Source organism: Botryllus schlosseri, chromosome 2 (assembly GCF_051294905.1).
Source record: "Botryllus schlosseri isolate E-star chromosome 2, Bs_hap1, whole genome shotgun sequence".
NCBI classification, from domain to species: domain Eukaryota; kingdom Metazoa; phylum Chordata; class Ascidiacea; order Stolidobranchia; family Styelidae; genus Botryllus; species Botryllus schlosseri.
This window is the reverse complement of record NC_137237.1, coordinates 36994245-37021567: the sequence shown is the minus strand read 5'-3', so window position 1 is coordinate 37021567 and position 27323 is coordinate 36994245. Positions and strand designations below refer to the sequence as shown.

Genomic DNA, 27323 nt, shown 5'->3' with positions numbered 1-27323 from the left:
CAATACTATCATTTTCATCCCATGATGTGGACGAATACTTTCGCTATCGAAAATTGGATACCTGCTGGTATGCATCAATATGAATCAAGCTCGTCACCTATCGCATAGCTCCATTGGCACCTTTTTACAATCCATGTGAACGAATTAGGATCGTTTTCAGAACTACTTACTTACTTGAGTACTTTTAAAGTCAGTCAATTCTACTTCTACTTCAAGTAGTTTTAGGTTGCTTATGGAGGAAGTACTTCTACTCGTATTTGAGTAGATATTTTCGTCGCTACTTCTACTTCTACTTGAGTAGATTTCTTGACTACTTTGACCACGTCTGAGCCTAGGTAGGGACGAACCATATCACGACACAATGACAATATTAGACTTAATTCGAAGGCCGACATTTTGAATTTCTGTGCTGTGGCTATTTTAGAACCAAGGTTTTGATATGCGGTTCGCGCATGAAGCAAGTTTGCCCACCCCTGGTACATACTCTTCAGTTGTATATTGATGGTCTGTACGTTCATGAAGCTCCTCTATTTTCATGAGAGCCTCACTTTATTGAAAGAGCTATATGTGATATGTATGTATTATATAAATAGTATTGTCGTCACAGATCTATCTATGTACTATATTTATATGTGAGCAAGATATATATTAATTTTTTTTATAAATATGAACATGATATGATAGTTACGTTTTCAAGTTGTACTGGCTTGCATACGCAAATATTATACTTAAAATGACTTGACTGATTGTGTTCTTAACTAGACATTGGTTTAATTCATAAAGTTTCCGTTGTTCCAAACTACAAATTTTCTTTTATTGTCTTTGCTATGCTTGTGTGTATAATGTATATATTCAATCAGAACTCAACCACTTAGTGTCGGTAGACTTGATGACCCGTGATCAAATGCCCAAAGTGCATGAGTGGACGTCCCATAATAGCCTTCGTGTTAACGCTGCGAAATCCCAATTATTGGTCGTGAACTCCTGCGATAACCTAACCGTTGACATCGCTGGTCAACCAATTTCCATCACTAAAAATGCCAAATACCTTAGCGTTTTACTGGATTCGGACATGTCCTGGAAGAGTCACATACAATCACTCAAACCACAACTATCGAAGATATGTGGTCTATTTCGCTGCCTTAGATACACTCTGCCAGTCTGCGTGCTGTTGATACTCTTCAACACTCTATTTCTATCAAAGTTACTATTCTTTGTTGGGGTGCTGCCTGCAAGAATACAATTGACCCACTGCAAAAACTTCAACCTCGGATCATCCGTATCACTGCCAAAGCCCCACGAGGGCCTGGATGTGCAACTGATAAATCGCTTCTCCAACGATTTGGTGTTCTAATTAAACTTAGAAGATATGAGGAAGCTAGAAATTGCTAAGTCTATGTATCAGTTCCTTTGCGGTCAATGTCCCTCAAATTTCAACGACTACTTTACCTCGGAGACAAAAGCGCACAAGTACAGCATACGCGCGTCAACGAAGAACAACTACCATATGATCAGGACTGAATACAAGAAAATGCATTGCTCTATCAAGTATGCCGGACCCCAATCGTGGAACAGCATCTCGCCGGCTATCCGACAGTCGTCGAGCATGTTCGTATTCAAGTCGAAATACAAGCAATTTCTTCTAAATCAATACTAGCCAGTCTTCAGGATTAGCGAACCACGACCTAACGTCGACCTCGCCCTCCGCCACATACCACCCCATTTTATCGCTTGCGTCTTATATTCTCTTGATTACTTTTCATTCAGTGTGCATGCCTCTTATTTACTTCGCGTAGGCCAGTGGTTCCCAACCTTTTTCGTCTCGTGCCCCCCTTGGCCAAACATATTCAGATATGTCCGAACTATGGCCAATGCGGACCGCACTAAACTTAGGTAAAGTACAGTCAAATTTGACCTGTTTTTTGACCGGTCGGGTAGCCGCTGACGAAAGATAAATCACCAAGTCCTCTTGCTATGGACTTGAGTTAAATCGATGAATTTGGTACGGTATGTTTTTCACGTTAGCTCATATATTGGCCTAAAAAGTTGAACAATTTCACTAGCGGCCTTGTGCTGAATTCGGCTTGACGTTTTCCTGCTTAGCAGAAATTTGGTCGAGAGGCTGTCGCGGACCCAACGAAATCGTCTCGTGAGCCTCACTTTATCAGGGTGTGTAATATATACGGAAGGCATTTAAACATACTCGTAGCTTGAAATCCGCCAAAGAAACATACAATTGTAAAGAACTAATTTCTACTTAACAGTTCCATCCCATAAAAATCTAAAAACCTTGTGAACGCAGTGTATCTTCCGATACAATGCGAAAGCCGGATTTCCCCTAAAAATTTCAAAATGCCCCCCAAGGGGGGAATTCTCCCCCTCGGTTGGGAACCACTGGCTCAGGCTAAGGTGGGTGTCTGATCTTAAAGGCTACTCCAAGTTGTTTCGACACCTTCCTATCTTTTCATTCTTTCGCGGTCTTGTGATGTTTTGAAACGATGAAAATATGAATAAACCTGATTGATTGATTGATTGACCATGTCAAGTAGCGCAGTCGTATCGCCAACACGCTGTCGATATTAGGTTTACCTGGTGCAACGAATACAATCGTACATTAGTTTCAAACAAAGGTTTCAGAAGGCGTAAAATTTCAATAAATTATAAACAGGTCTCCTTACGTCCAGCACGCGCCGAAAATGCATAAATAGCCAAATAGCTGAAAACCACCAAAACAAGTACACAGAATTTTCTTTAGAACAAACAGTCACAGAAGCATATAATTCAGGCGTAACTTACATTGCCGGTTTGTTTTGACCCTAAACTTTAGGGCATGATTCGCGAGTCATACGAAGTTTGAACAACCGTGTGCTCCACATGTGTTGCACCGCAGTCGCAGATCCAATATAAAAAACTTGTTCTTCCGAAATTGCCTAAATATAGATCTATGGTAGTTTATACACACTTAAAATTTTCGACGTCACTTCAGTGGGAATGGAATCATTCGATATCGTATGATTTAAAATAACTATGTACAAGGCCCCGGGCAAATTGTACTTGGTGCTTCGTGAGATTTCAGAACAACAACATTTTAAGGGTAATGAATAGCTGTATTCGTTATCGTAATTTTACATTGCGATTTCCGAGAGGTGTATGGTGTTTTGTTGATCGAAATACATAATATCTAAGTTGGTCAATACAGTGCAAATTGACGTTTGATTAGTTCTGACTGCATAATTAGATTGGAATCGAACTATATGTATGTTACAGGTATGTATTGTTCAATATTCATCGTTTTTCTTGCGCTGTCAGGCAGCGCTATGTCCGAAGAGTGGTCCAATGCTAGGGCATTAGGTCCAGGGTTTCTATTGCAATGGAGGGATGACGGTGACGCAATCGAAATGGAGGTGAGTTTGCGCGTACGAATCGTAATCATGGCTTATCTTATGAACAGTGGTAATTGTCAACTATAAAAGGCGTGTTCAACCTGCGACCGTGAACACACGATGTCCGTCTACTCTGGTCTTAGCAGCTCAGGAGCAAGTGCGCACGAGAGTGAGAGTGTGAATGCTCAATCTGTTGCGCAACAATGGCCAACACGCTTGTGGTTTGCGTTGCTCCTTAACTGCACCCAGTCGGCATTGTTGCGTCACAATACAAAACTCCGTTATAATGCAACATTCGAGGCTGATTTTGCGAGGTTCCAGGACCACGAACAGAATAAAATTTCTATTTCGCAATTAGTATTGCGGTAGCTTTCGATTGACACCCATTTTACCAAATTTAATGCTCGGCAAGCCGGTCAAAAATCACCGTCAAATTGCCTTTGATAAAATGGAAATTGCGACGTAACCAATTTCACTGAGCCGTGAGATTTGCTTGTGTCCTCCCACACCATATAGGACAATATGGTCAAACTAGTCTACGTTGCTACTCATGCGTATGCGGAAGAAACGCCGGAAATTTTATGCTACGTAATTACCACTATAATTATTTTTACTATTAGGAAGAGAAGTAGGAATTTCTCAGACATGTTAGAACTTCTTCTCCTGCCTATAGAAAATGAAAAGTATAAAAAGCACTCAAGTAAGTCGTGTCAAAAGTAGCATCGGTCCACGGGTTGGATACTTTTAGCATGCGGAGATGGCTACTTTCGAAATTTCACGTTAACGCAAAATGACTGATGACAAGACACATAGGTAAAACCTGCGAAAATGTGTTCAGTTGTCGTTATACAGGCAGGGTATGGTATGGTATGGAAGTATGGTATGCTATGGAACGAAATTGCGGTATGGAATATGGAAATGTGCAAGTATAGTATGGTATGGAAATTTCCAAGTATGTTGTGGAATTTTTTTCCATACATTCCATACTTTGCGGTAATTTTGCCAGAATATTGACAATGATCCAACTATCGATTTGTCGAATAGATTGCATACCTCAGAAAATGGTTCACTGACAGGTTTATGTTCACATTTCAAAGTGCGACTCAGTCTCACCCACCCCGGTCGACATCTATTTTAGGACAAAAAAATTGTGCAACTAGCATACGAAGCAAAAAAACTATCAATGATAATATTTCCAATATAAATATCAGAAAAACGAATATTATTCAACCGCTGTCGCTTTACAGCAGGGCCGGCCAACCCGTGGCCCGCAGGAAGGTTTTGAGTGGCCCGCGAGGTAATTTCCGAAATTAGTAATATTATCAAAAATGGATTGCAAAGATTGTGAACTTGCAAGGCCAACCAAAAATTTGATTAGTCCGGCCGCCACACTTGAGATGTGATGACTAAAATATCAGTTCCGACGCATTAGCAGATTCATGAGCCAGTCACATTTTGGTAGATCTTCGTACACTACAATCAAGGAGAATAATTTGCGATAGATTTATCAAAAGTATAAACTTCTACACGCTTCGCGCAACATGTTGTCACTCGATTTCTTGCTTTTGATATTGTTACGCCTTTGTGAAAATGAAAGAACGCCTAATGTATCAGATTGAGTCTAACTATATTCGCGATTACGAGACAAAGTGTCGTTCAACATATGCGACCTTGCGTTTGCGCTCGCAGAAAGACCGTCGACTATCACTCTAAATTCGAGGCGAGCAGTCAGACACCACATGTCAACATATTTTATGTGTTCTCAATATTGTGTATAAAATGCATAATGTGGTGTCTGATTCTGAATTAGAGGTGTTGGGTAGATACTACATTATGCATTTGCACACACAATATTGGGAACACGTAAAATATGTTTAAATGTGGTGTCTAACTGCACGTCTTGAAATTACAGTGATATGAAACCTAGTCACAAAATGATTGACGCATGTTGGTCGAAGCTTCCGATATCGATATATGTCCAGTCGCCGAATAGTCCATTCCTTGCAAACTGAGCGCAGCGATATACAGCAGGCCCGCAATATAGTCAAGTGACAATATTATTGAACTATGAACTTCTAGAGTTTTTCGCGCTTCGCGCGGCTAATGGCCCGCGCATCAGTTCGTCAATCAAATGTGGCCCTTTGGCTGAAAAGGTTGGCCAGCCCTGCTTTACAGCTTGCATTTCGCTTATCGTCACTTCCTCACCGTAAATTGCAAAAGGGAATTTTGAAATCGTAGACTCTGTGAGTGTAGCAGTTACATGGATATTTATATCAATTAGTTGAACATGGAAGTCATATTCAGCGCTTTGCTCGAGTGATCATCCCGCAATATCTGTTTGACATAAGCATTGCAGTTCAAAATATGTAGCTCGTCTTGAAGCAACGTCACGTAAATTTGTTAATTATCTCTGATAAAAGAATGGATAGTGGGCATCTTGATGCTGGCTAATGAAGCTAATGAGTATGACCCACGCATTGGCTGAGGAATGGGACATTTTTAACCACTGTCGAAAAACCTCGCATGATTGCAGCGATGTATAATTGTATTCTACGATATATTCTAATGGGACAACACGTTTGTTTTCTGTAATTTTGTAGAGGCTCTCTCCATTTCACTGCTAGTCATACGTTGCTACATTAGTTTGACATGTCATACGCTTTTGCTGTAATTGACAAATATTCCCGCATATATTTTTCGTACCGTCTTCGATGATTAGCCAACCCACATCGCTGACATATGACACAAAGAAATCGGGGGTGGAACTGGTGCATCAGGGCTGTTTAAATGGGTAATTTCATCCAAAAGAATTAAAATTTAAACGCTTGAGAAATTTTCCATACACAAACAGAGAGCATTATCTTAGAGGTCGGCCGCTGGGAAAGTATGGAGAAAATATCAAATCTGATATGGAAGAATGTTGCTATGGTATGGAAAATTGTACGTATGGTATGGAACAATCAGAGGTGGTCAGTAACGAAGTACTTCTACTTTTTCGAAGTACTCAAGTAGTTTTCCTTTACTTCTGATACTTACTCAAGTATATCTTTTTTCGCTACTTCTACTTCTACTTCGTAATATTTTGTGAACTACTTACTTACTTTTCGATATTTTCAGTTTGTCAAGCAGAAGTAGTTAAATCCCCCAATAAGAAAGATAGCCCAAGGAATTTCGGGGCTGTTTTCACGTAGTACCAACATTTAATTTTCATAAAAGTCATGTAATACCCAGAATTTTCGTGGCGCTTCGCGCACAGTAGATAAAGAGTGGCAAATGTGTTTTAACGAAAGTATCGCTGAATATAATTTAGATACCGGGTTGCGTGGTTCCGATCACACCGCATTGTCGCCTATACCAAATATTCCATCACATTAAGTATGGCCTCCATAACGTTTGAAACTACCGTTCCGCAATCTAGCAATTACCTATTATACCTAGCAGCTCATGACTTGACCTAATCTGGAAAAGTGGACTTTGGCTTATTTTTTAACGTTACACCTGTTTTAGCAGACCACCGTCGGCCCACCTGAAAGATTGTTAGGTTGATTACTAAAAAAGGTCAGCTTGCGCAGACATGCCGCCTATTTTGGAAGCTGATAACGTTCAACATCTGCGTGATCCCCAGAATAAAGGCAAACAACTCCCAGGTTTAAAAAAAACTGTCTTTGAATAAAGCATCCGAACGGCCTTTACCAACTCTAGGAATATACCGTTATCTTATAATCGCGATCACAATTGGATTTATTTCAGTAAATGGTGGTTATATTCATTTATTTTAGATTGCATTTTTTTGCGACGGCGGTGAGTGGTCCTCATATTAATATCAAAATACGTTGCACTAAATCGCGCGCAGCGTTAATAAAAACTTTAAATAGCATAAACTATGCCCATGAAATGTAAAAGTAGAACTTGCAGTAGTCAACAAATATAAACACTTTTGTAAACAGTGCGATTGGACACAACTTACTGGATTTTACTTTGAAAATGTAGAAGTACCTCGTTACTCGTTACTGACCAATTCAGGAATTCATGAACTCTGTGATCAATCGTTCCCATCTCGAATGAGAGTTGAATGTTGTACTGAATCAATTTGACAATCTATAGCCTTATTTAGGCCTAACGCCATGGTGAAAGTCTAGTAAGCTCACTTTATTCGTTCACAATGCACAGTATGATGAATGAACGCGTTTAAGGTGAGTGTTGGTAGTTGTTTCATTCAATTGAAAATACTGCGCTGTCACCAAAACGTCCACAAACGTCGCTCCAGTGTAAATTCATTTTACAATCCTCAAACATCATCGTCGCAGATTACAGCACCTACTGCGGGATGGGTTGGTATCGGATTTGGCGTCGGGAAGACCATGGCTAATGCAGATTTGATTATTGGCGGAGTGCGTAATGGAGAACCTTACCTTTGGGTAAGTTGATTTGTCAGGATTGATATTTACGGAAGGTGGATGAATTTCAATTGAATTGAAACTGAGATGCACATTTTTCTATTATGAAAATATATTTTCACTGTTATTGATTGCACTGTTACACATTTTGTTACTGCAATCATGCAAACACCACTCCATTATTCCTATAAGTCTTCAAAATATTCTTAATGTTACTTTTAAGGATTCAAACAGCATAATGGTAAATGAACGGCCACAATGCAATTGAGCCGTGAGTTTGAGTCTGACCGATATCTAGGCTCACGCCATCTGCGTAGGTAGTGTGTTACATATGGACCAAGATGGAAAGTTAGTGGTTGTAAATTGGGAAAAGGCACGGCACTGGTATAAATGACTATGGTAGTCTACCACCATGAGAGTAAAACAGCAACGCCCTATTGTCACAATTGACATTGTCGTAATTGACATTGTCGTATGATATATTTGTACTCTTTAGCTTTCCTGATTCTTTAGATCTGTAGACGTCATGTCCGTACCTTGGCTATGTTCATGTCCATACGAGGTTTTCGTGTTGGCACGAATAAATATATTGCATTTCAAAGGCATTTCTTACTAATCTATGTGTTGTTAAGGATTGCCACGCACAATACAACGGGCCACCGACCATCGATCAGGAACAAAATGTTGATATTATAAGCGCGAGGGAAAACTCTACACATACCTCAATTATCGTGGCAAGGTCGCTGACATTGGATGACAATTTCGACAGGACTATTACTGTAAGTATACAGTATTGCAGTTGCGATTAAGCTTTACCGTTGAAAGGACCTGCGTATCACGTTTTCGAGAATAGATTCCATAGAGAACTTTTGGTGATTAGTCCGGTACATGCAGAATTTGCCAAGCACAATATCCTTCGCCTCTGCGTTGAAATACGTTGTATATAACCTATACACTCAACGTTTAATAATCCCTGCCGTATTGTTATTTATTATATATTAACGTATGTAATGCAGAGCCCAAGCGAAGAGATATCAGATATAAACCTATATTGCAGTACATTGTTACAGTATTGGTGTTTTTCCACCGATATGACCTCTTCAATCATATTGAACATTCCACTTCTATACTGATACATGAACAAGTACATCTTTTTTTATTATGTCCATATTCCCAGTACGATAACCACTCAAATGTCTTTCTCTCCCAGAATGGCGACATGACCATTCTTTGGGCATTCGGAAATTCGGATAAAGAAAGAGAATGGCAAAATAGTGACTATCATGGAAGAAACAGAGGTATATATACAGTAGAGATGCAGTAATTTCAATGTGAAAACTTTTATTCTTCAGGGAAATGTTATTATTCGCTTTATAGGTGCCGTGGAAATGGTGCTGTTGGGAAACGCAGAAGACCCGATTTCAAAAGGTGAATTAAGTATATTTCAATGAAATAAAAATTGAGTGGTATTGTGTTTGGCGTAAAATTGTTTAAGAATTGTCGTCTTGATACCGGCCCTGAAGTGTTACGCTGGCAAACTTCTGCAGAAGTTCGTATTAGAATTTACAAACAGTCAAATAAGGTGACCTAGTCACATTAATAGTGAAAGGGCCCTCGGGCTATTAAATAAACACAGATTAGTATTATATTGCTACTAAATTGAAGTATTTATGGCATATTCCGTCATATATTATTCTACCATCGGCCTAAATCTTACAATGTTTCAAAATTAATATCGCTGAAAGGTTCTGGTTCGAGTGAACGCGAACCTTTTTGAAATGTTCTGTGTGTACGCGAACGTGAACCTCAATTCCAATCCTACATTTTCGTAAAGTAATATAGCGATGTACATGATACTTAGAGACGACCCGGGCCACATTATGCAACAATGCTGAATTATATGCTGACCTTTTAAGCGTCACCTAATGTATCCACTGGAACAATCAAATGCTATAATAATTCCACAAAATCAATATCTTCCGTTGCGTCGCCAACAATTTCAACGAGGACTTGGCTAGACCGGACAAATAAATTCTTGAGAGTGAAAACACCGGTTTCTATAATTGCGCCAGATAATATCCCAAAAAACAAGTTATACAGTAGCCAACACCACAATCGGATGGATTTGGTTTTTATGATACAATAAGGGTATCCAATAAGGATATCAAATCAAATTAGATCCCGTACGCCCAATAGATTTTTTACATTATATATCATTGCATTCTTTACATCAATTTCGTTGAAGTGAATATCCTTGATATGTTGACTAAGCACAATTCGCTGACTTCCTACATGTTGTATGTTCCGTTCTTGCTATTGTGCGATTGCGGGCAAAGCTCGATGCAGAGAGTCACAAAAAATTCACAAACGGAAGGCTGAAGGTGCATGCTCGTTTGGTGCTGCGTTTTTTTCATGCTGCCAGCGCCTTGCGGAGAGTGGTCAGAATTTGAAATGTTAAGAATTTCAACCTAAGACAAGTTAGAATGACGTGGAAAATTGTAATACAGGAAAAATGTTCACAGTGCAGAACCTACCAAGGTTCGCTTGTGAGCGCGAACATCCAGATTTCTGAAGTCCACACAAATAACGCGTACGTGAACCTCACATTCACACTACCCCTAGTTATAGGTCATAATGTTGCGACTCGCCAATATGGGCATGTGTATGGTGTTGTGATTGTTTTCATACATACTCTTATTCCACAACTGCTGCTTTTTATTATATGAGGATGCGCCTCAATTGCAAAAGTTTTCTATCCGAAGGTATATGCTGCTACATTCATATTTCCGCTAGTACACGATTTTGCTTTCAAAGATATCGGATCAACAACTATCTTTACCCTATCCATACCGGCAACCGCCAAATCAACATCACCGAAACTGACCAGGCCGAATGAACAGGAACCGGCGTTACCGTTCGTCGCAATATTAGATGAAGACACGCACGTGACGCTATCTTGGGCTTTTGATAGTACTACCATTACAATGCAGGTTTTCATAAAGTAACATTAACTCACCAATATCTGCATGTATGTCATATTCGTGAAATACTAGATCGTAGCGCCAACTACCGGGTGGATAGGACTTGGATTCGGCCGTACAGTGTCCATGAATGGGGCGGATATCATTATGATGGGTGTGAAAGAAGACGGTGCTTATGTGTTGGTGAGTGACTTACATATACTGAAATCTTGCTGTCCGACAGAAAATGTACTATATGGCTGATTATTTGCATCCTAATATTGTTATTAATCTTAGATAGTAGGTAGGAGCGGAGATATTTGAGTTTTTCGTTGATAATTCTCGGATTATCCTTGATGGTAAAATTATCGACGAAAAACTCAAATATCTCCGGTTCTACTGCTTGGAATTGACTCAAATTTGTTTTGCATCGTCTTTGAAGACAACTCAACAATTTCGTGGGGTCGACAGAAAAATTTGAAAATAATTTTTTCTAATTTTACCCAATAAATTAAAAATTTTAATTGGATCTGAGGAGTCGTATACTTGTTCGAATTGAATCAAATTTGGTGAGCAGCTTTTTTTAGAGTAACCTGACATTTATTCAGTGAATGGATTGAATCCGGGGAAAAAAGTTATTTTTGAACAGCCCTAGTGCACATAGTCTACCGTTGTACCACAATTGTGGACCAAGTAGGCGATCTTCCCCAGTTATGGCTTACTAATGGATTTACGGGATTATAATTTGATTATCTGTTCAATGGAGCTTGTGTAAACTGTCCAACATGATAGTGTAATCATTCCTCAGGATGATCTTTCAGCTCCCAAGGTCATCTTCACTTCTGTACAAAAGTCTATCACTGATCAGTGATCATAGTATTCTCTTCCCCGCCCATCTGTGGTCGACTTCGGGAACGACACAACTGACTCAGTTCTTGATATTGTCAATGTTCTATAAAGGTTCTAGGCCTGTATTAGAATTTAGAAATCACGACTTGCTCATGATCAATTTCGACCCTATGGCTGCAGTGCTCTTTGAAGTGTTCAATATAAGCGTAGCAATTCTATAGTTGTGAGTAATTATTTTATTTTTGTGTATTGGTCCCCCGAGGGTTATCATGGATCACAATAGCCACAAGGAGTATACGGACACAGAACACGACAACTAGAAAGTGTGATGAGTAGGGCGATTTTTTGTTACCTAAAAACGTAAAAATCAGGAACTAAAAATGAAAATTCTGACATTACCTTAAAAAAACTTAATTTTTACAAAATATTGCCCTCATGTAAGTAAATTAGGCGTTTTTTCGCACACAATGTTAGACTTGTACTACTTTTCTTCATTTCTGGTTGAAACTGTCTGTCCTTATTAAGTAGCTTGACCTGAAAAAACTTTTTGACTGAAAAGCGTCAAATTTTTACACGAAAAAAAACTTTATTTTAGTGAAATCTGGACCTATGGAGAATTCCAGTAGTTACATTATGCATTATGGGACAATTATTTGAAATTTATTGCAGTACAACGAAAAATAGTTTCCTACATTGTCGAGTAGAAGGGGTCTGTCCTTACTAAGTAGCTTGCAAAAGAATGGGGAAAGAACGTTCAACAGCGGCGGTTGTTGGGTGGCAACACTGAAGTTTCGCGTACAGTGCTGGCGACACACCGTGTCAGTGAAGATATCGCGATACGTTGCGCATAACACCATGTCAACCCATTCGTTTTATTTGACCGTTTATGATTCACAATGAGCAGACAATGCACCGTCTACAACGGCAGGCCCATAAAGTAGGCTGCAAGCCGTAAAATGTCAGATGAAAAGTTCACCGACAATGCAAACATCTATGATACCAACGAAACGCAGGTTGCAAAAAATTTCTGACTTTTTATACAATTTTGACAAAATTTTGACAAAACGCCTTAGTGATGAGGCATATGTAGTTCTACTTTGTTTATAGTCATGAAATTAGCAAATTTCGAGGTTGAGCTATTTCTATTCACATTGATACCAGTAATTTCAGTCTGACATTGTTTTTGATCTATATCTATGGCAGATCTGTCTATGTTAAGCTACAGTTGAAATATGTGGGTGCTGAGGAGCTGCGATCGATATTTGCAGGACTGCCATTCCGATAGAAACGGGGTGCCGGATGTGGACGACGAACAAAATGTTGAGGTTGTGACCGGCTGGGAAAATGGAACTCATACAGGAGTCACAATTCGCCGAAAACGGTTAACTTGCAACCCCGATGATATGGATGTACAACTGGTGGGAAAAATCAGTATGTGCAGCACCATAATTTATATTATCAGCACTTATTTTTGATATAATTGAAGAATGACCAGGACGGGGGCCGGGCGGACCTGTTTTTGTCCTCTGGTAGCTTTTCAATTATTGATGTTAATGACGCACCATTTGCAAAACTGATGAGCTCTTTTTAGACATTAGGTTGCTCAAAGTGATAGCATCTTATTTTAGTCATAAACATCCCAAATTTTAAATTAGAAGTATGTATGATTACAATAAATTTAAGGCGGTTTCACGCAAAGAACACAAACAAATTTAGGGTTCTAAGCACCCCTGTCCCTCGGTAAGCCGTAATACGCATTCATTACAAGGTGATATCGACGTCTACATAAACCTCCATATTTTTATAATCTGGTAAATTGTTTGCAAATTGAAATCAACAAACATTCGCATATCGAGGATCTAAAACAGTATTTTCTGTTTGCAAGGTATAACAAAAAATGTCGACATGTAGCTAGCAACGCTGTTTTTCCTTTTCATGAACGAATATAGCATATTCATTGAGTGCTTTATAACTTTTCCGTTGATAGTACATCATATGAAAAGACATGTCATCGGCGTTTGTAAGGGTGAAGTAATGTGTCCACATGCTAAATATCGTTCGATTTCCTCATCCATGCCAGCTGACTACGATCTTAGATATGATAATATGGGTTGATTGGAAGCGTACTCGGTATTCCACCCTCATGCGATACATTGATGATACTTTTTCGCCAGCCGTCAACATATAGAGTACTGTGGTCGTATGGGGAAGAAGATTTGAAAGATCACAGCCCAAGTTCCAGATATTACCATCACCGGAATCGAGGTACAAATTATTAACTACAATATCGCAATATCGACCCGTGACGCTTTGGACATGTTGTCATACAGGTGGCAGAAGTCTGCAACTGATATATCCTTCTGAATACAAAGCGTCCGCAGGTGAGTAAATATTCCTGTGGAGAGGAATAAAATATTGTTGGCAGTATAGTATTTGTGCCAACATATTGCTTCATTACTGACTGGACAGAGCCTAATCAATTGAGTGATTTCAAGTGGTGTCTAAATATAGTCAGGATTTGTACTCAAGTAGAAGTAATACCATGAATTTCAACTGGATTATTGGTAGACGTAGCGATTTTCGGAACATTCCCAAACTGCTTCGAGTGGGAGTAGAATATGAAAATTGGGAAATTACTGGAGTAAGATCAAAAGTTACATTTAGCCGATGGGCTGCATAGACTCCCAACAATTAATCGTGACTATACTCGAAGTTGCAGGATGTATCTTCGTCACTGACGAATACCGACTAATGACAATACAACTAGGTGCATATTTCAAAACATATTCCACATCTATCCCATCGCAACTTATGTCAAATTCACTCCTGAAAGTATTACAAACATCTGCCGAGCTCCTTTTGCTTCACAAAATATAAAAAAAAGAAGTGAAAATAGTCAGTGGTTTTGTCTAAAAAACTCAGGAGAAAATGGAAATAGTAAAAAACCGTAGCCACGTTAGTATGTACCTCTACTTTGTCGGAGTACGAAAGAAGGTTTACTACTTCTCCTAATTAGCAGCTTTTCAGGCAAAAGTACTTACATTCTGCAGGTTTCATTTTGTTTAAAATTGATAATTGGTTTTGGGTATGCTTTCACCAGATTTATGTGTCAAATAGTTATGAAAACCAAGTGTAAAAGCCCCTATATCATGGAAAATGAATATATGTTTATAAGAATATATATATTGCTACCGAATGCACCTTTATTACTCTTATTATTGGTAAAGACGAAAGAAAAAGAAATAGTGAGGCTTTTCACATTAAAGCTTTTTGCGTCACACCGTCCCACGCATTTGACAGCTACACAAACTTGTCATCCAATAAATAACCGAATGAGAGAAAAAGCATCGGCGAAGGCTTACATAAACATATTTGAATGATTTGTAGTTACACTACAAGTTCAGAAACATAAACATTTAAATTACGCGTCGTGTTTTCTTGACATAATGAATCCCATGCCCCAACATGTAGGCTATTTACGTGTTAATAATTCTGTTGTATTAAAAATACTATCATTTTTAATATTGCGTTTCAGATTCGCACGTTGCCTTACATACATAAAACTGTTCAATAGATAATGATCGACGGTTCCAGGCAACAAACATTGTTCACGTAAGGGGGAATCACTGCACCCAATCCTGTGTAGGTTATAATTGAGCCGACAATGGCCTGATAACAATCGAAACAGAATAATTTGCTCTTTTCTCGATGCTAAACTTGGTAACTTATTGTAAATCGTGTCTTTGATTAGCTTGTAATGTCTTCCGGCCTCGATTCACCTGTACAGTTTATCCGCATTGTTTCTGCACCGATTGTACATATTCTCCTTAGTTGCTCCTATTTGTTACGTCACTTTATTTTCATTAGGACGTTAATATTTCTTTTTTGTGATTGGTGGAGTAGATCCTCTGATCATCTGCTTAACGTACGCGAACTGTCAAAACCAAGCATATTTTTTGAAACTACTTACCTGGGTAATTTTTGTACTTTTGTATTCGAAATTCACATCAAGTAGGTTTGACATGTCTCCTATAAATAGCACCTTACTCTTTTACATGAGTAGTAATTTATTACGTTACTTGAGCGCCAACGCTCACCACTTTCACCGAACATCTCTGAACCTGAGTAAAGACCATCTCTACTGCTTCGACAAGACGTATGCCTACAATCAATGACCTAAATATTGCAATATTTCAATTATTTAAGGTTTCAAATTCGTTAATATTCAATATCACGGCTTGACAAAAAGTCATTACATTTCCCGGCGGAAATTTTTACAGGGAATACTGGAGAGGAATCACATATCGACCTGCGCGGAGGTGACTTCCGCGTTCCCCCGGTGGAGACATATTACTCCTGCAAGTTCGTTAAGCTAACAGAGGCAAATGAAACTATTTACGCTACTGGAGTAAGTGATATAATTAGTTGTGCAGTGGCATGAGTGAAGTATAGTCTGCATTGGGACCGCGAAACAGTCACAAGCGTATGTAAATATACTTATTTCCGTGTTGGATTTTTCGAATAGTTTTTTTTACTTACACTATTTATGCAAGTTGAGTTAGGTTCAAGGTATTGACGCCTCCAATGCTACACTTTTTGCATCCGGAAAAGTACTCACTCAACTTCTCAAGTTTTGCCAAGGATAATGTGGTTTGTTATGGATCTGCGTCATGTCTTGCGTAAATTTTAGACTATGACAAACTAGATTCTAGATATCGAAACATCGCACGTATTAGGGCGCAATAACGCGCTAGTGGCAGCGATGAATCCTGAAAATCTGAAAATTACAACTCGTGATTTAGTGACAAAGCCTGCGACTTTTTATCCAATGATCTTCTTAAAACTTCTTACTCCTGAAACAAGTCTTGTGTTAGATTTCTGCTTTTAGTAATTTTGACGTGTGTCTGAATAGTGGTTTCCATTTGCACTTGAGAGGATACTTACAGATTTTTTCTCTCCGAGTTGCATGGATAATTTCTTTACGCATTTGACATCGTCATAATCCATTGACAGAGAAAAAACAAACATCAAGAAGTGCATTCTAGATTGGAAATTAGGTTATTTTCCAATTGCTTGCAATATAATCAGTTTTCTCACCTACCAGAGTGGGAAACCTTTTTTCTCAAAAGAGTTATAGTCGCCTTATATATGTTACATGGTAATTCATAAAAGACCATGCAATTATGTACGCGCCATCTTCTTCGAGGTGCCGTATGCCCTATAACAAAAAAAAACTACATACATTTTAGGGATTTCAACGGCAGGGCTCCAAGATCCTAACCTGAAACTTTTGGATACGCCAATTTCGTGAGCTCACAAATACCTTCCTCAGCTTCCACAAAAATAGTGATCTTGGCCGTTGTGATAATCTACAAAAAGTTGCAGCAATATTCATAAATAAGATGCTAATTAATTGCTACTCAAAGTTATCGACGATCCATATAATTTACTGTGAAGAGCCTTATAGGGCTCGCTAGCCATAGGGTACCGACCTCTACCCTGCATGATACGTATGGCTGCGCTTGCAGTTGCTTCGCAGGCGTCTACAGTAATGATATGCCACCTTTCATCGTGCTACAGTTGCAACCCATCATAAAGAAAGAAAACGAAAGAAATGTGCATCACATGATCACCTACATTTGTGATGTGGATATCGTAAGTGGCGAAGATTCCGAATATCATGCCCCGTATCATAAATGTTCCATACATGCAGACGGAGGAACAGCTTCAACGAGAGTACCAGTGCTATCAAGATATACACCCGTTCTCGATGGGGTGCAACAAGTTACTAGGGGGGTGGGCGGTAGGTTCGACAGGGATGAGATATCCTCGAAAAAGCGGATACCGCCTCGGTGGACTCGACCACCCGCAATATGTGATGATTGAGATGCATTACGATAACCCCGAGAAAAAGGGTATGCATAATATGGATTTATGAGAATTTCATCATTAGAGCCTATGTTATCCTGCTGGATCAATGAACATCGATGGGATAGGCGACTATGGATGTTGGACATCGTTCCGCTTAAGACATATGTCAAAGATTGATTTCATCAGAGCTGGTCAAAGTATTCAGCATTGCTGCCGATGTTAAAATAGAAGATACGCTGTAAATTTTTCTTTAATCTTAAATAGAAGTATCAATTTCAAATACTACTACTATCAGTAGAAATGAAAAATGAGGATATGAAAAGTACTCATGTGAATAGTTATAAAGTAGATTTGGTCAGTGAGCAGAGGTGGTCAAAGTAGTCACCATCGCTACTCAAGTAGAAGTAGAAGTAACGCCGGGATTTCTACTCAAGTAGAAGTAGGAGTGGTGGTTCACAATTAAGTAAGTAAGTAGGTATTCTACGCTTATTTTTGGCTACAACACTGAAAACTGTCAAGAAGAAGTAGAAGTAGTCTAAAATCATAACTACTTAAAAAGTAGTGTGAGTAGGAAAAATCTACTTCAAGTACTTCAAAAAGTAGTAGTACTTCGTTACTGACCACTTCTGTCAGTGAGTCACATACTTTAGGCAGTTATTGATTGGGTTACCATCATACATGGACTCTTCTCCCAAGTTGTCATGATATTTCATTCATAATGTAATGTAAGCATGTCACAAAATTACTCTCTAGATATACTTTACAAAATTTAAAATTTAAAAAGTTGTTTGGTCAAAAAACTGTTAGGTGGAATTGGAAGTAGTAATTTGTAGAAATGGGTAAACCTGTAGTTATCCGTCATTGACCCTCTGCGATTTTTACTAGAATTCTTTGATAATTCTGGGATGAGACTGTCATTCGTACGAGAGAAACCAGAAGTTCTATCATCGATATTCGACGTTTCTCAAACTCTGCCAACGATATGGGTCCCTCCAGGCGCTGGTAGATACAGGATTGGAGGACATTGCAGGGAAGAATGTGTATCCAAGGTATTGTTATTATGATTGCTAACAAAAGTCAACGATATCGTGCCGCAATCAACGTGGAAGAGAGGCATATGGACAGAGAAGTACAAAGGGTTTGTAGACAAATATGCAGTTCCAAACCAATGGTTTGTAACCTTTTCTACTTGACGCCTCCTTGGAAAAATGTGCTTCATCGACCGCTATCACTTCCCATCGATAAAAGTACATGTATATCAATTTAAAGAAAAAACCAACAATAAAATGAAGATAAAAGAAAATGTGGATGACAGCACTAGGTAGAATAGTTGACATTGCTCCATTGCTTCCAAATCCTTAATTTAGGCTTCAATTTAATCAACAGGGTAACTCTTCTTCAACTTACTCTATTTCCAGAACTGACGTCGTCTTAATAACAACAGGTGAGGGCGAAAACAAAATTTGTGACCGACCTCAGATACGCAGCCTGAAGTAATGATTTACATATATTTAATAACAACTATTATCGGAAATATTAATAACGTCACCCCTGGTTTTAACAAATTTGCTAGCTCTCGGGTCTCATCTGCTTTGTATGTATATTAGATAAATCAGGCTCTTAACATTCTCTAAAATTCTCAACAGACATTTGGAAGCGATCATTGGGAAATAGCGCATCAACTGATAGCGCATCAACTGATACCCCGATTATTTAAATTTGAACCGAGACGCAACGAGAAAAGCTCAAACCAGACGCAAATAACTTTTTTTTATCATTATGATGCAGTAATTCAATTCAATCCATGATTTGAATTTCTTGTTATGGGTAGGTAAGGGGTGAATGCTGTATTTATACGTACTTTCGAATCTGGTGGGTGCGTTGTTTGGAACTCGGGATTCGGTTGCAGTATACGCCAGGACCATCGAGCATCTTGGAAATATCAGGCGTACGCTCCCCAGATAGGAACCACCGACACTTTTCTATTTCTATGATTTTCGAAACAAACGCGATGAAAGTCATATATGTCCATTTTTTATTCCGAAAACTTCAAACCTGGTTGATTTGCGTCTTTGCTATTGATGTTGATGCAAATAACATGTTTTGTCTGTGACACGGGATAGCAGCGCGTATTTCTGAACTATTCCTACATTTTATTTAGACTAATAATTATTAGGCGGAGTTCATTCTAAAAGGCTTTGTGGGGATCACTTAATGATGGGGTTGAGGATTGCATTATACATGAAAGTTAATTGCTACCATTTTCGAAGGGAATGGAAAAAGCGGGCGTGTCTGAAGTAAAAGTCTTCGGAGTCTTCTTTCATTCCCATCTAGCTGGCCGATCGATGAGACTTCGCCATTTCAGGTATTACGAGTACTTTCTTTCAGGAATCGAATTGATTTGCGTGCTGATACTTTTGATGATTTAGCATATGATTTAAATGCGTCCACAATCCGTAGCGTTATAATCCACAGTTGCAACACCCATGGGTTGAGGCTCGAGTCCGACGGTGGTTGACTCCAGAATTTTTATCTACGTGTTGAAGGTTTATCTAGGCTCCGCCTCACCATCTTATTGATGTGTGGGGTTTTCATAAGAGCCCAGAAGAGCTTCTCTGAGGTACAGAACTTCAATATAAAATTGAACACTATATATATTTATAGCTGACACTAGTCAGCCGAAATATTCAGGTTCATTTCAATATGAATATACTATTCAAAAGCCTAGATGTGGGCCGTGCTACAAGTCGGCGGCTACGGATTAAAAATGAAGAATATCGGTTCGGTGTAAATGATCATGGTAGTCGACAAACACCATGAATACCACAAACAAACAGCGTCCACAGTCGATATCTTCCGTACTCGTGTACAGGTTGAGGCAGAAACATAAAAAGAAGGATATAAAACAGCTAAAGCAGTGGGCTACTATTTACATTTGGTTTTAGCTATATTGTCGCATTGATTTGCAGATGTGCTTAGTGGCGATCGGTTGTAGCAGATATCCATTATACAGGTAACCTGTAAATATATGTTTGCCGAGTAAGATGAATTACCCGAACATGCTTTTCAAGGATATGCTATAGTAGTATGCACCATAGAGGTTAGATTTCGTATTAGGACTATTTGCTTCATTGGAACGTGTAAGAGCATATCGGCATAGCTTCGATATTTCTATCACAGCATACAGCTTCAAACTTGCACATTTGTGATGCAACTTTAGTCGATGTGTTTCAAAGATATGATGCTTCAGTCGATTTTAATACTTTTATTGCTTGTAATTTCCGTATCAGTTGTGACATGTTGTTTACTGTCCTTTGAATACTTTATCCTATTTCGGCAACTCCTTAAATATACTTTCGCAAGTTTTGATGGTGTTCTGATTCCCAAGACCCGTATAATAAAAGCTAAATTATGTTATGAAGTAACTTATACCATTGCTGATATTGCTGATACGATTGCTGATAAAAAAATTTCTTTCCAATTCTAGTTGCTGACGTTTACCCCTGACGAGTGTCAGCCAAAAATATTCGGGTTTATATCAATATGAATATACCATTCAATTGTATATTCAAGTTCGGTACCTCCAAGAAGGTAATTACCGACCGTGCCACGGTGGCGCACCATTTCCTTATGGAAGATAAGCAACACTACTACTTTTTACAATACCAATACTAATAGTAATAATGATTCTGGAGCCACATCAGTGACCAAAATTGAATGCCGTTGCCGACTATTATCTCATTTATTGCCCTTAATATGGGTCATCATAGGAATGGAATGGAACTACAGGCGATGGCACGAGATGAATATTACGATTTCGTCTATCAGGAGACGCAATACTTTGAAGAGCCCATAATACTGAAAAGGGGAGACTCCTTGACCTTGGAATGTGACTACTCAACTGCGAATAGGAAGAAAGTCACAACTGTGGGTAGATCTATTTTTCCAAGCATATTTTATGAAACAGTTTACCAGTAGTTTCAAGCTGAATTGTTCTTATATGTTTAAGGGAGGCCTACCAACAACAAGTGAGATGTGTGTAGCATTTATCATGCATTATCCGCCGATGAAGATGAGTACCTGTGGTTCACGAGCGAACATTGGTAGGAATATTGTAGCCTACACTCAATATTGCAGTTATTTAGGGAGATTATTAACCGGATTCGTGCATGAGCAGTTGAGCACTGATCGCAGATCATGGACAGAAGCATTGAAATAATTATTGTCGAAACCTATATAGAGACATATTTGTCGTGAATCTTAACCTAATGTTCCCTGCATGACATTTTTCAATTTCACTAGGGATCCATAACGTTAGTACCACAAAAAGTGCAACCATTGAATCGAAGTGACCAAGGTAACAGTTTCGCGTTCAGATTTCTAATCAATTGCATCATCATATGCTTGTAGAATTGACGAAGAAATTTGTTTGATATCTAACAAATATTCTACTAGCCAGAGATGGCGTTGACAATAAATATCTTGAACCTGTTGCGCAGCATGAACTATTCATATATTGTATCTTGCATTGAACTATACTAAATGGGACCTATATTTACTTGTAGACGATCCCAAGGTGTTCTTTGAGCTTGCAGCCGGATTGAATATTTCATTGAAAACGACCGACTTCGTGAGAGTTGCAAATGAAATGCGTGGGGATTTTCGAAATGCGATGGCCATATTTGCGAGGAATGTATTGGATGATGTAAGTAGTCTACAATCTTAGCGAAAAGGGTGTCTTCACACTTCGAGGTCCGAAAAATATGGTACACGAAACCAGATCCTAACTCAGAATTATATCGCAGTCATATATCCCTCGTACCTACGCACATACCTTCCTACGTACCTATTTGCATGCAATACTTAGATTAATATGTTTTAGTCGATTTATACCGCGGTATGTGACTGAGGTGGATTCAGGTTTTGTGTGGCATGGGTATATCGCAGTCATATATCCCTCGGCACAACCCTATATCGGGGTGGTACATTGATGGAAATATACACCCTTCTCGCTAAAAGTGTACCATCTTGCGATAGTGAGAGGTGGACTGGATCTCGGATCACAGAATTTGAATTAATACTGTTTGAGTGGGAAAGTTGAAATTGCAACGACGAAAAAATCCGCTGTATGTGTAACTATAGCAGGGAAATTCCACTGATAACTGCCTGTCGACGAAATAGGTTCGAATACTTGTAAATCGATAATAAATCCGGGACCTTCTCTGGCTCATGGACTTGAGAATGGTCTGATTGATGTATTGGCTTGAATTATTGAATTGATGACAGGTATAGGCTACTACCATCTTGCTTCTATCAACGTGCCATGAATATGCTGTGCATTAGGGTTGTTCAGAATTGACCGACTTTCAAAAAGTCATGGTTTTCAGAGCGTTTCCCATGCCTCATGCCTTAAAAACATATTCTAGCTACTTTTTTCTGTAACTAATCCCTTACATTCGCGTGCATGTTGAGCTGGAAGAACATCGGCTGAAAATGGATGATTTCCCTAAAATTTGAGTGGTGCGATTTTACTTAGCCTACTAAAATGCCAAATATGCAGAGGTCGTCAGTAACAAAGTACTTCTACTTTTTGAAGTACTTGAAGTAGATTTTGCCTACTCACACTACTTTTTAAGTAGTTATGATCTAAGACTACTTCTACTTGACAGTTTTCCGTTTCGGGAAAAAAAATAAGCGTAGAATACCTACTTACTTACTCACCAGTGAACCACCTCTCCTACTTCTACTTGAGTAGCGACGGTGACTACTTAGACCACCTCTGCATATATGTCAGGGTTTGAGCAGTTGTTGTGGCTCGGGGTGATGCAAAACCTCACTGTAGATATTTTTCCGAGTTCAGGACACCATTTTCATACTGCACACTGCATGGGAAATCCTCAAACTTACCTAAAACTGAGCATCATTTTGCACGATTCACCATGTAAAAGAATACTACTGTAAAAGCACCATCCAATCGCCCAGCGACATTGTAAATATCTTATTATTCAATGAAACGTAAGAACATTACGGGCAAATGGATAGCGTAGTGACACAACATAACAAACAAATGGATTATTTTGAGAAGATTCTCCAATACCAATCAGATTAATAGGTGGATTTTTCAAATTTTGAACTCTTTGCCGGAGATCTTCCACGGGTTGCAAGAGACAGGCTTGCTGTTTTCTGTCGTCTTGTATGTACATAGCGTGTTCGGTATTTACTTTGATCATACATTCTGCTGGATCTTTGCGTACTTGACCATTATTCACGAATTCCCGAGCACTCATGAAATGCGGATACCTATGCCATTCTGAAACAGGAAGACTCGTCTAATGGTGTTCTACCATCATCCAATCAATGTGAACGAAGAAGTAGTCTCAAGCAAATCAACGATCAAAAACCTGGCAGAGCTCTCTGTTGTTTATTTGGTTTACAGTGACCTTCAGTGTAGTAAATTTGATGAATGATCGGATTAATATTGCGGAACTTCAAAATCACGGCCATGTTGAGAATCAGCTGCTTGTGCAGATACAGAAGAGTTCTCTGTATGTTTACTTGGCCAGTTGCTGCTGTGGTGTACCTCTAGCAGTTCAGTTTTATTTCTTGTTGCCTGAGTTCAACTAGCAATTCTTCATCTTTGGCAAGAATCGTTCCTAATCTAGGGCCTCCGATCATGGTAAAATGCTATGCTGTCAAATATCTTTATCATCTGCCAAAAGTCTGTTTGCTTTAGCTGACCGAGATCAAGGATATGTGGCAACATCAAAAAGTGACTTTGTAGCTGCACTGTGTAAGATATGGAATGTAGCAAAGCTATTTCGAAAATTGAGGCAAAAATGATCATTTCGGACGTTTAAAGAACTATTAGACATAACCTCCTACCATGATTAGGGAGATCCCAGATTAGGAATGATTCGCGGCAAAGATAAAGTGTTGAATGTTAAAATCAGACAACAAGAATAAGACTGAACATACCTAGAAGACGGCCTGCAGCAGCATGAAGTAACCAAGGTGAACTTACAGCCAGAACACATCTATATCTTATTCACATGCAGCTGACACCCCCCATAGCATTTCGAAGTCGCACAAAATGCACATTATTCATCTGATCATTCATCTGCATTTGTGATTATGAAAGCTCCTGTAAACCTATTCCATGACTGATACCTATGTCATGTTTTTAATTGCGTATTCGATTCGGACTGAATTGTGATTCATATTGATGATATAGCTGAGTGGAACACCATCAGGTCGAGTATTCCAGTGTCAGAATGGCATAGTGATCCGCGTTGCATGAGTGCTTGAGAATTTGTGAATAATGGTCAAAAACGCAACGGTACAGCAGCGCGTATGATGAAATTAAATACCGATCACGCTATGCACATACCACACGAAAGAAAACTGCAAGCCTATCTCCTACACGCCGTGGAAGATCTCCGGCAAAGATTTTCAACATTTCGCAAAACCGACCAATTCATCCAGCTGATTGGGATTGGATTTTTGTCAAATTAATCCGTCTCTTTGTGATGTTGTGTCGTTTCGTTATCCATTTTCCGTTATGTTCTTACGTTTCATTGAATAATAAAATATTTACAATGTCGCTTTGCAATTGTATGAAACATTTACAGTTATATTCTTTTACATGGCGAATCGTACAAAACGATGCTAAGTTTTAGGTAAGTTTGACGATTTCCAAGGCAGTGTGCAATATGATAATGGTGTTCTGAACTCGGAAAAATATCTATAGTGAGGTTTTGTATCACCTCAAACCACAGCAGCTGCTTAAACCCTGACATATATGACATTTTAGTAGGCTAAGTAAAATCGCGGCACTGAAATTTTAAGGGAATCATCCATTTTTAGCCGATAATCTTCCAGCTCAACATGCACACGGATGCAAGGGATGAGTTGCAGAAAAAAGTAGCTAGAATATGTTTTGAGGGCATAAGGCATGGGAAACGGAGTGAAAACCATGACTTTTCGAAAGTCGGTCAATTCTGAACAACCCTACTGTGTATTCGTCAGTAAATAAAAGCTTTTATTTATTACGTTTTGTAATAAAAATCATACCTAGGGCGATGTATGGAAACTATGCGCATTTGCACACAATGTTAGAATTGTGCTACTTATCATCATTTCAGGTTGGAATTGTCTGTCCTTACGAAGTAGTTTAACCAGAAAAAAACGTTTTGACTTAGAAACTGACAAATTCTTACATGAACACACTTTATTTTACCGAAGTCTGGACCTATGGAGAATTCCAGTATTTACATCACGCAATATGGTAGAAATAATTAAGATTTGTTGCAGTACAGTGGTTCTCAAATCGGGTGCCGCCATTCAGCTGTCAAGTAGCCTACTAGTACAACATGTTAATGTATATATTTGCCATATATATGGATCCTCAAACCTTAAAATATCACTTACATGGTACAATTTCTAATGTAGGCTACACAGTCACATACCTGGGGTGTAACGAAAACAAGAAATTCAATAACTCAACAGTAAAACATCTGACGTTGTGTATGATCATTGTGACAGATTAAATGGACGGATGAGAAGAGAAAGTTTGCGCAAGACTTCACAGACAATATGACTCTTCATACTACGTGCTTGAATCAGAGAGAATTGCTAATGGTAGAGTATTTCATGGTGGAGCATATCGCATGAAGTGTCGAACTGGCAGATAAACGAACCTTGCCACTGTGAATATTTCGTATCGGTGCTATGATGTCACACAGTTGTCTGCCAAAGTCAATGTCAGTGCACCTTGAATATAGGCGATTGCGGTTCTGTTAGCCATTTCAAGGACATGGAGTCCGAGTGATGCTCCTTGACTTACTCGGGTGTAATTGTGGGTAAAAATCCACTCGATATTTATTTTATGGGATTATTATAGCATTTGATTGCTCCAGTGATGCAGTTGGTGATGTTGGAAAAGTCAGCACGTACTTCAGCATCGTAGTATAATGTGGCATGAGTCGTCGCTCGGTATCGTGTACATTATTATATCACTTTACTGAAATGTACGGTTGGAATCAGCACTATGACGTCACGTGACGTCACATGTTCACGATTGCGTTCACACTGAACCTTTCAAAAAGGTTCGCGTTCACACGAACACGAACCATCCGGGGTTCGCACCATCCCTATTGAGAACCACTGACCTAACCCATTCCCCTTTGTCATGAGTAACTCTATTACTGATGTAGTGTGCGTACGATAGTGCGAAAATGGCGAAGAACACAGCAAATGTGATGCTCCGATACGAAATTCAAGTGTGAAAAGCAAGTAGTTTTGCCTGAAAAACAGTTTACGCAAAAGTGTTGCGATATAGTCTAAAAATATACTGCATTAGTAAGTAGTGAAAGTACGCCAGACCTACTTGATTACACCAATAGAGTAAAAGTAATTCGTCACTGATCACCTCTGGGTAGTGGGCCTATTCATCAAATACCTTTCATGAAACCGAATACCATCTTCCAATACGGCGGACTCGTTATGAACTACAAACGAGGATATGGGACGGTGTGGTATAGATTTATCGATCGATCTTCGGTTTCTTTGTTCTCATGTATACGGTCTTACTTACAGCCTTTCCGCGATGAATTTGTTCTTCCAAGGGTTAATGACTATGTGGAAGATCAACCGATATGTCCGGGAGCAGGGCAAGGCGCTGATGATCTCGAGGATTCTTCTGTCAAGATTATGTCTGGTCTAGCAGCCGCCATGGTGATATTGATCTTGGGCGCTGCGGTGGCTGTGACTCGGAAAACGTGATCTTATTACTGTATGATCATTATTACTGACAGAACGAATTTCTCCTTTTGGATAATTGCGAAATAAATAGTACTGGGCAACTG

The 27323-nt window shown here is 39.0% G+C and overlaps 1 protein-coding gene across 1 annotated transcript; it reads left to right on the top strand.

Annotated features, from left to right (window-relative positions):
• Positions 1 to 3241: 3241 nt before the first annotated feature.
• LOC145434544 (DBH-like monooxygenase protein 1) lies at positions 3242 to 27323 on the top strand. The gene is made up of 20 exons (XM_080311892.1): positions 3242 to 3404; positions 7691 to 7801; positions 8413 to 8559; positions 8991 to 9078; positions 9158 to 9208; positions 10595 to 10770; positions 10834 to 10944; positions 12858 to 13007; positions 13764 to 13854; positions 13920 to 13970; positions 15870 to 15997; positions 17170 to 17244; positions 17303 to 17504; positions 18346 to 18509; positions 19731 to 19825; positions 21231 to 21387; positions 21470 to 21563; positions 22026 to 22165; positions 26002 to 26097; positions 27055 to 27323. The coding sequence occupies exons 1-20, from the start codon at positions 3255 to 3257 to the stop codon at positions 27238 to 27240; spliced, it is 2463 nt and encodes an 820-aa protein (XP_080168018.1). The 5' UTR covers positions 3242 to 3254; the 3' UTR covers positions 27241 to 27323.

Bases quoted from the DNA above. Each gene is read 5' to 3' on its own strand.
- LOC145434544 (XM_080311892.1), top strand. From the start codon at position 3,255: ATGTATGTTACAGGTATGTATTGTTCAATATTCATCGTTTTTCTTGCG. The intron at 13,855-13,919 runs GTACAAATTATT...GTTGTCATACAG, and splicing joins TTACCATCACCGGAATCGAG to GTGGCAGAAGTCTGCAACTG. The intron at 17,505-18,345 runs GTATGCATAATA...GATTTTTACTAG, and splicing joins CGATAACCCCGAGAAAAAGG to AATTCTTTGATAATTCTGGG.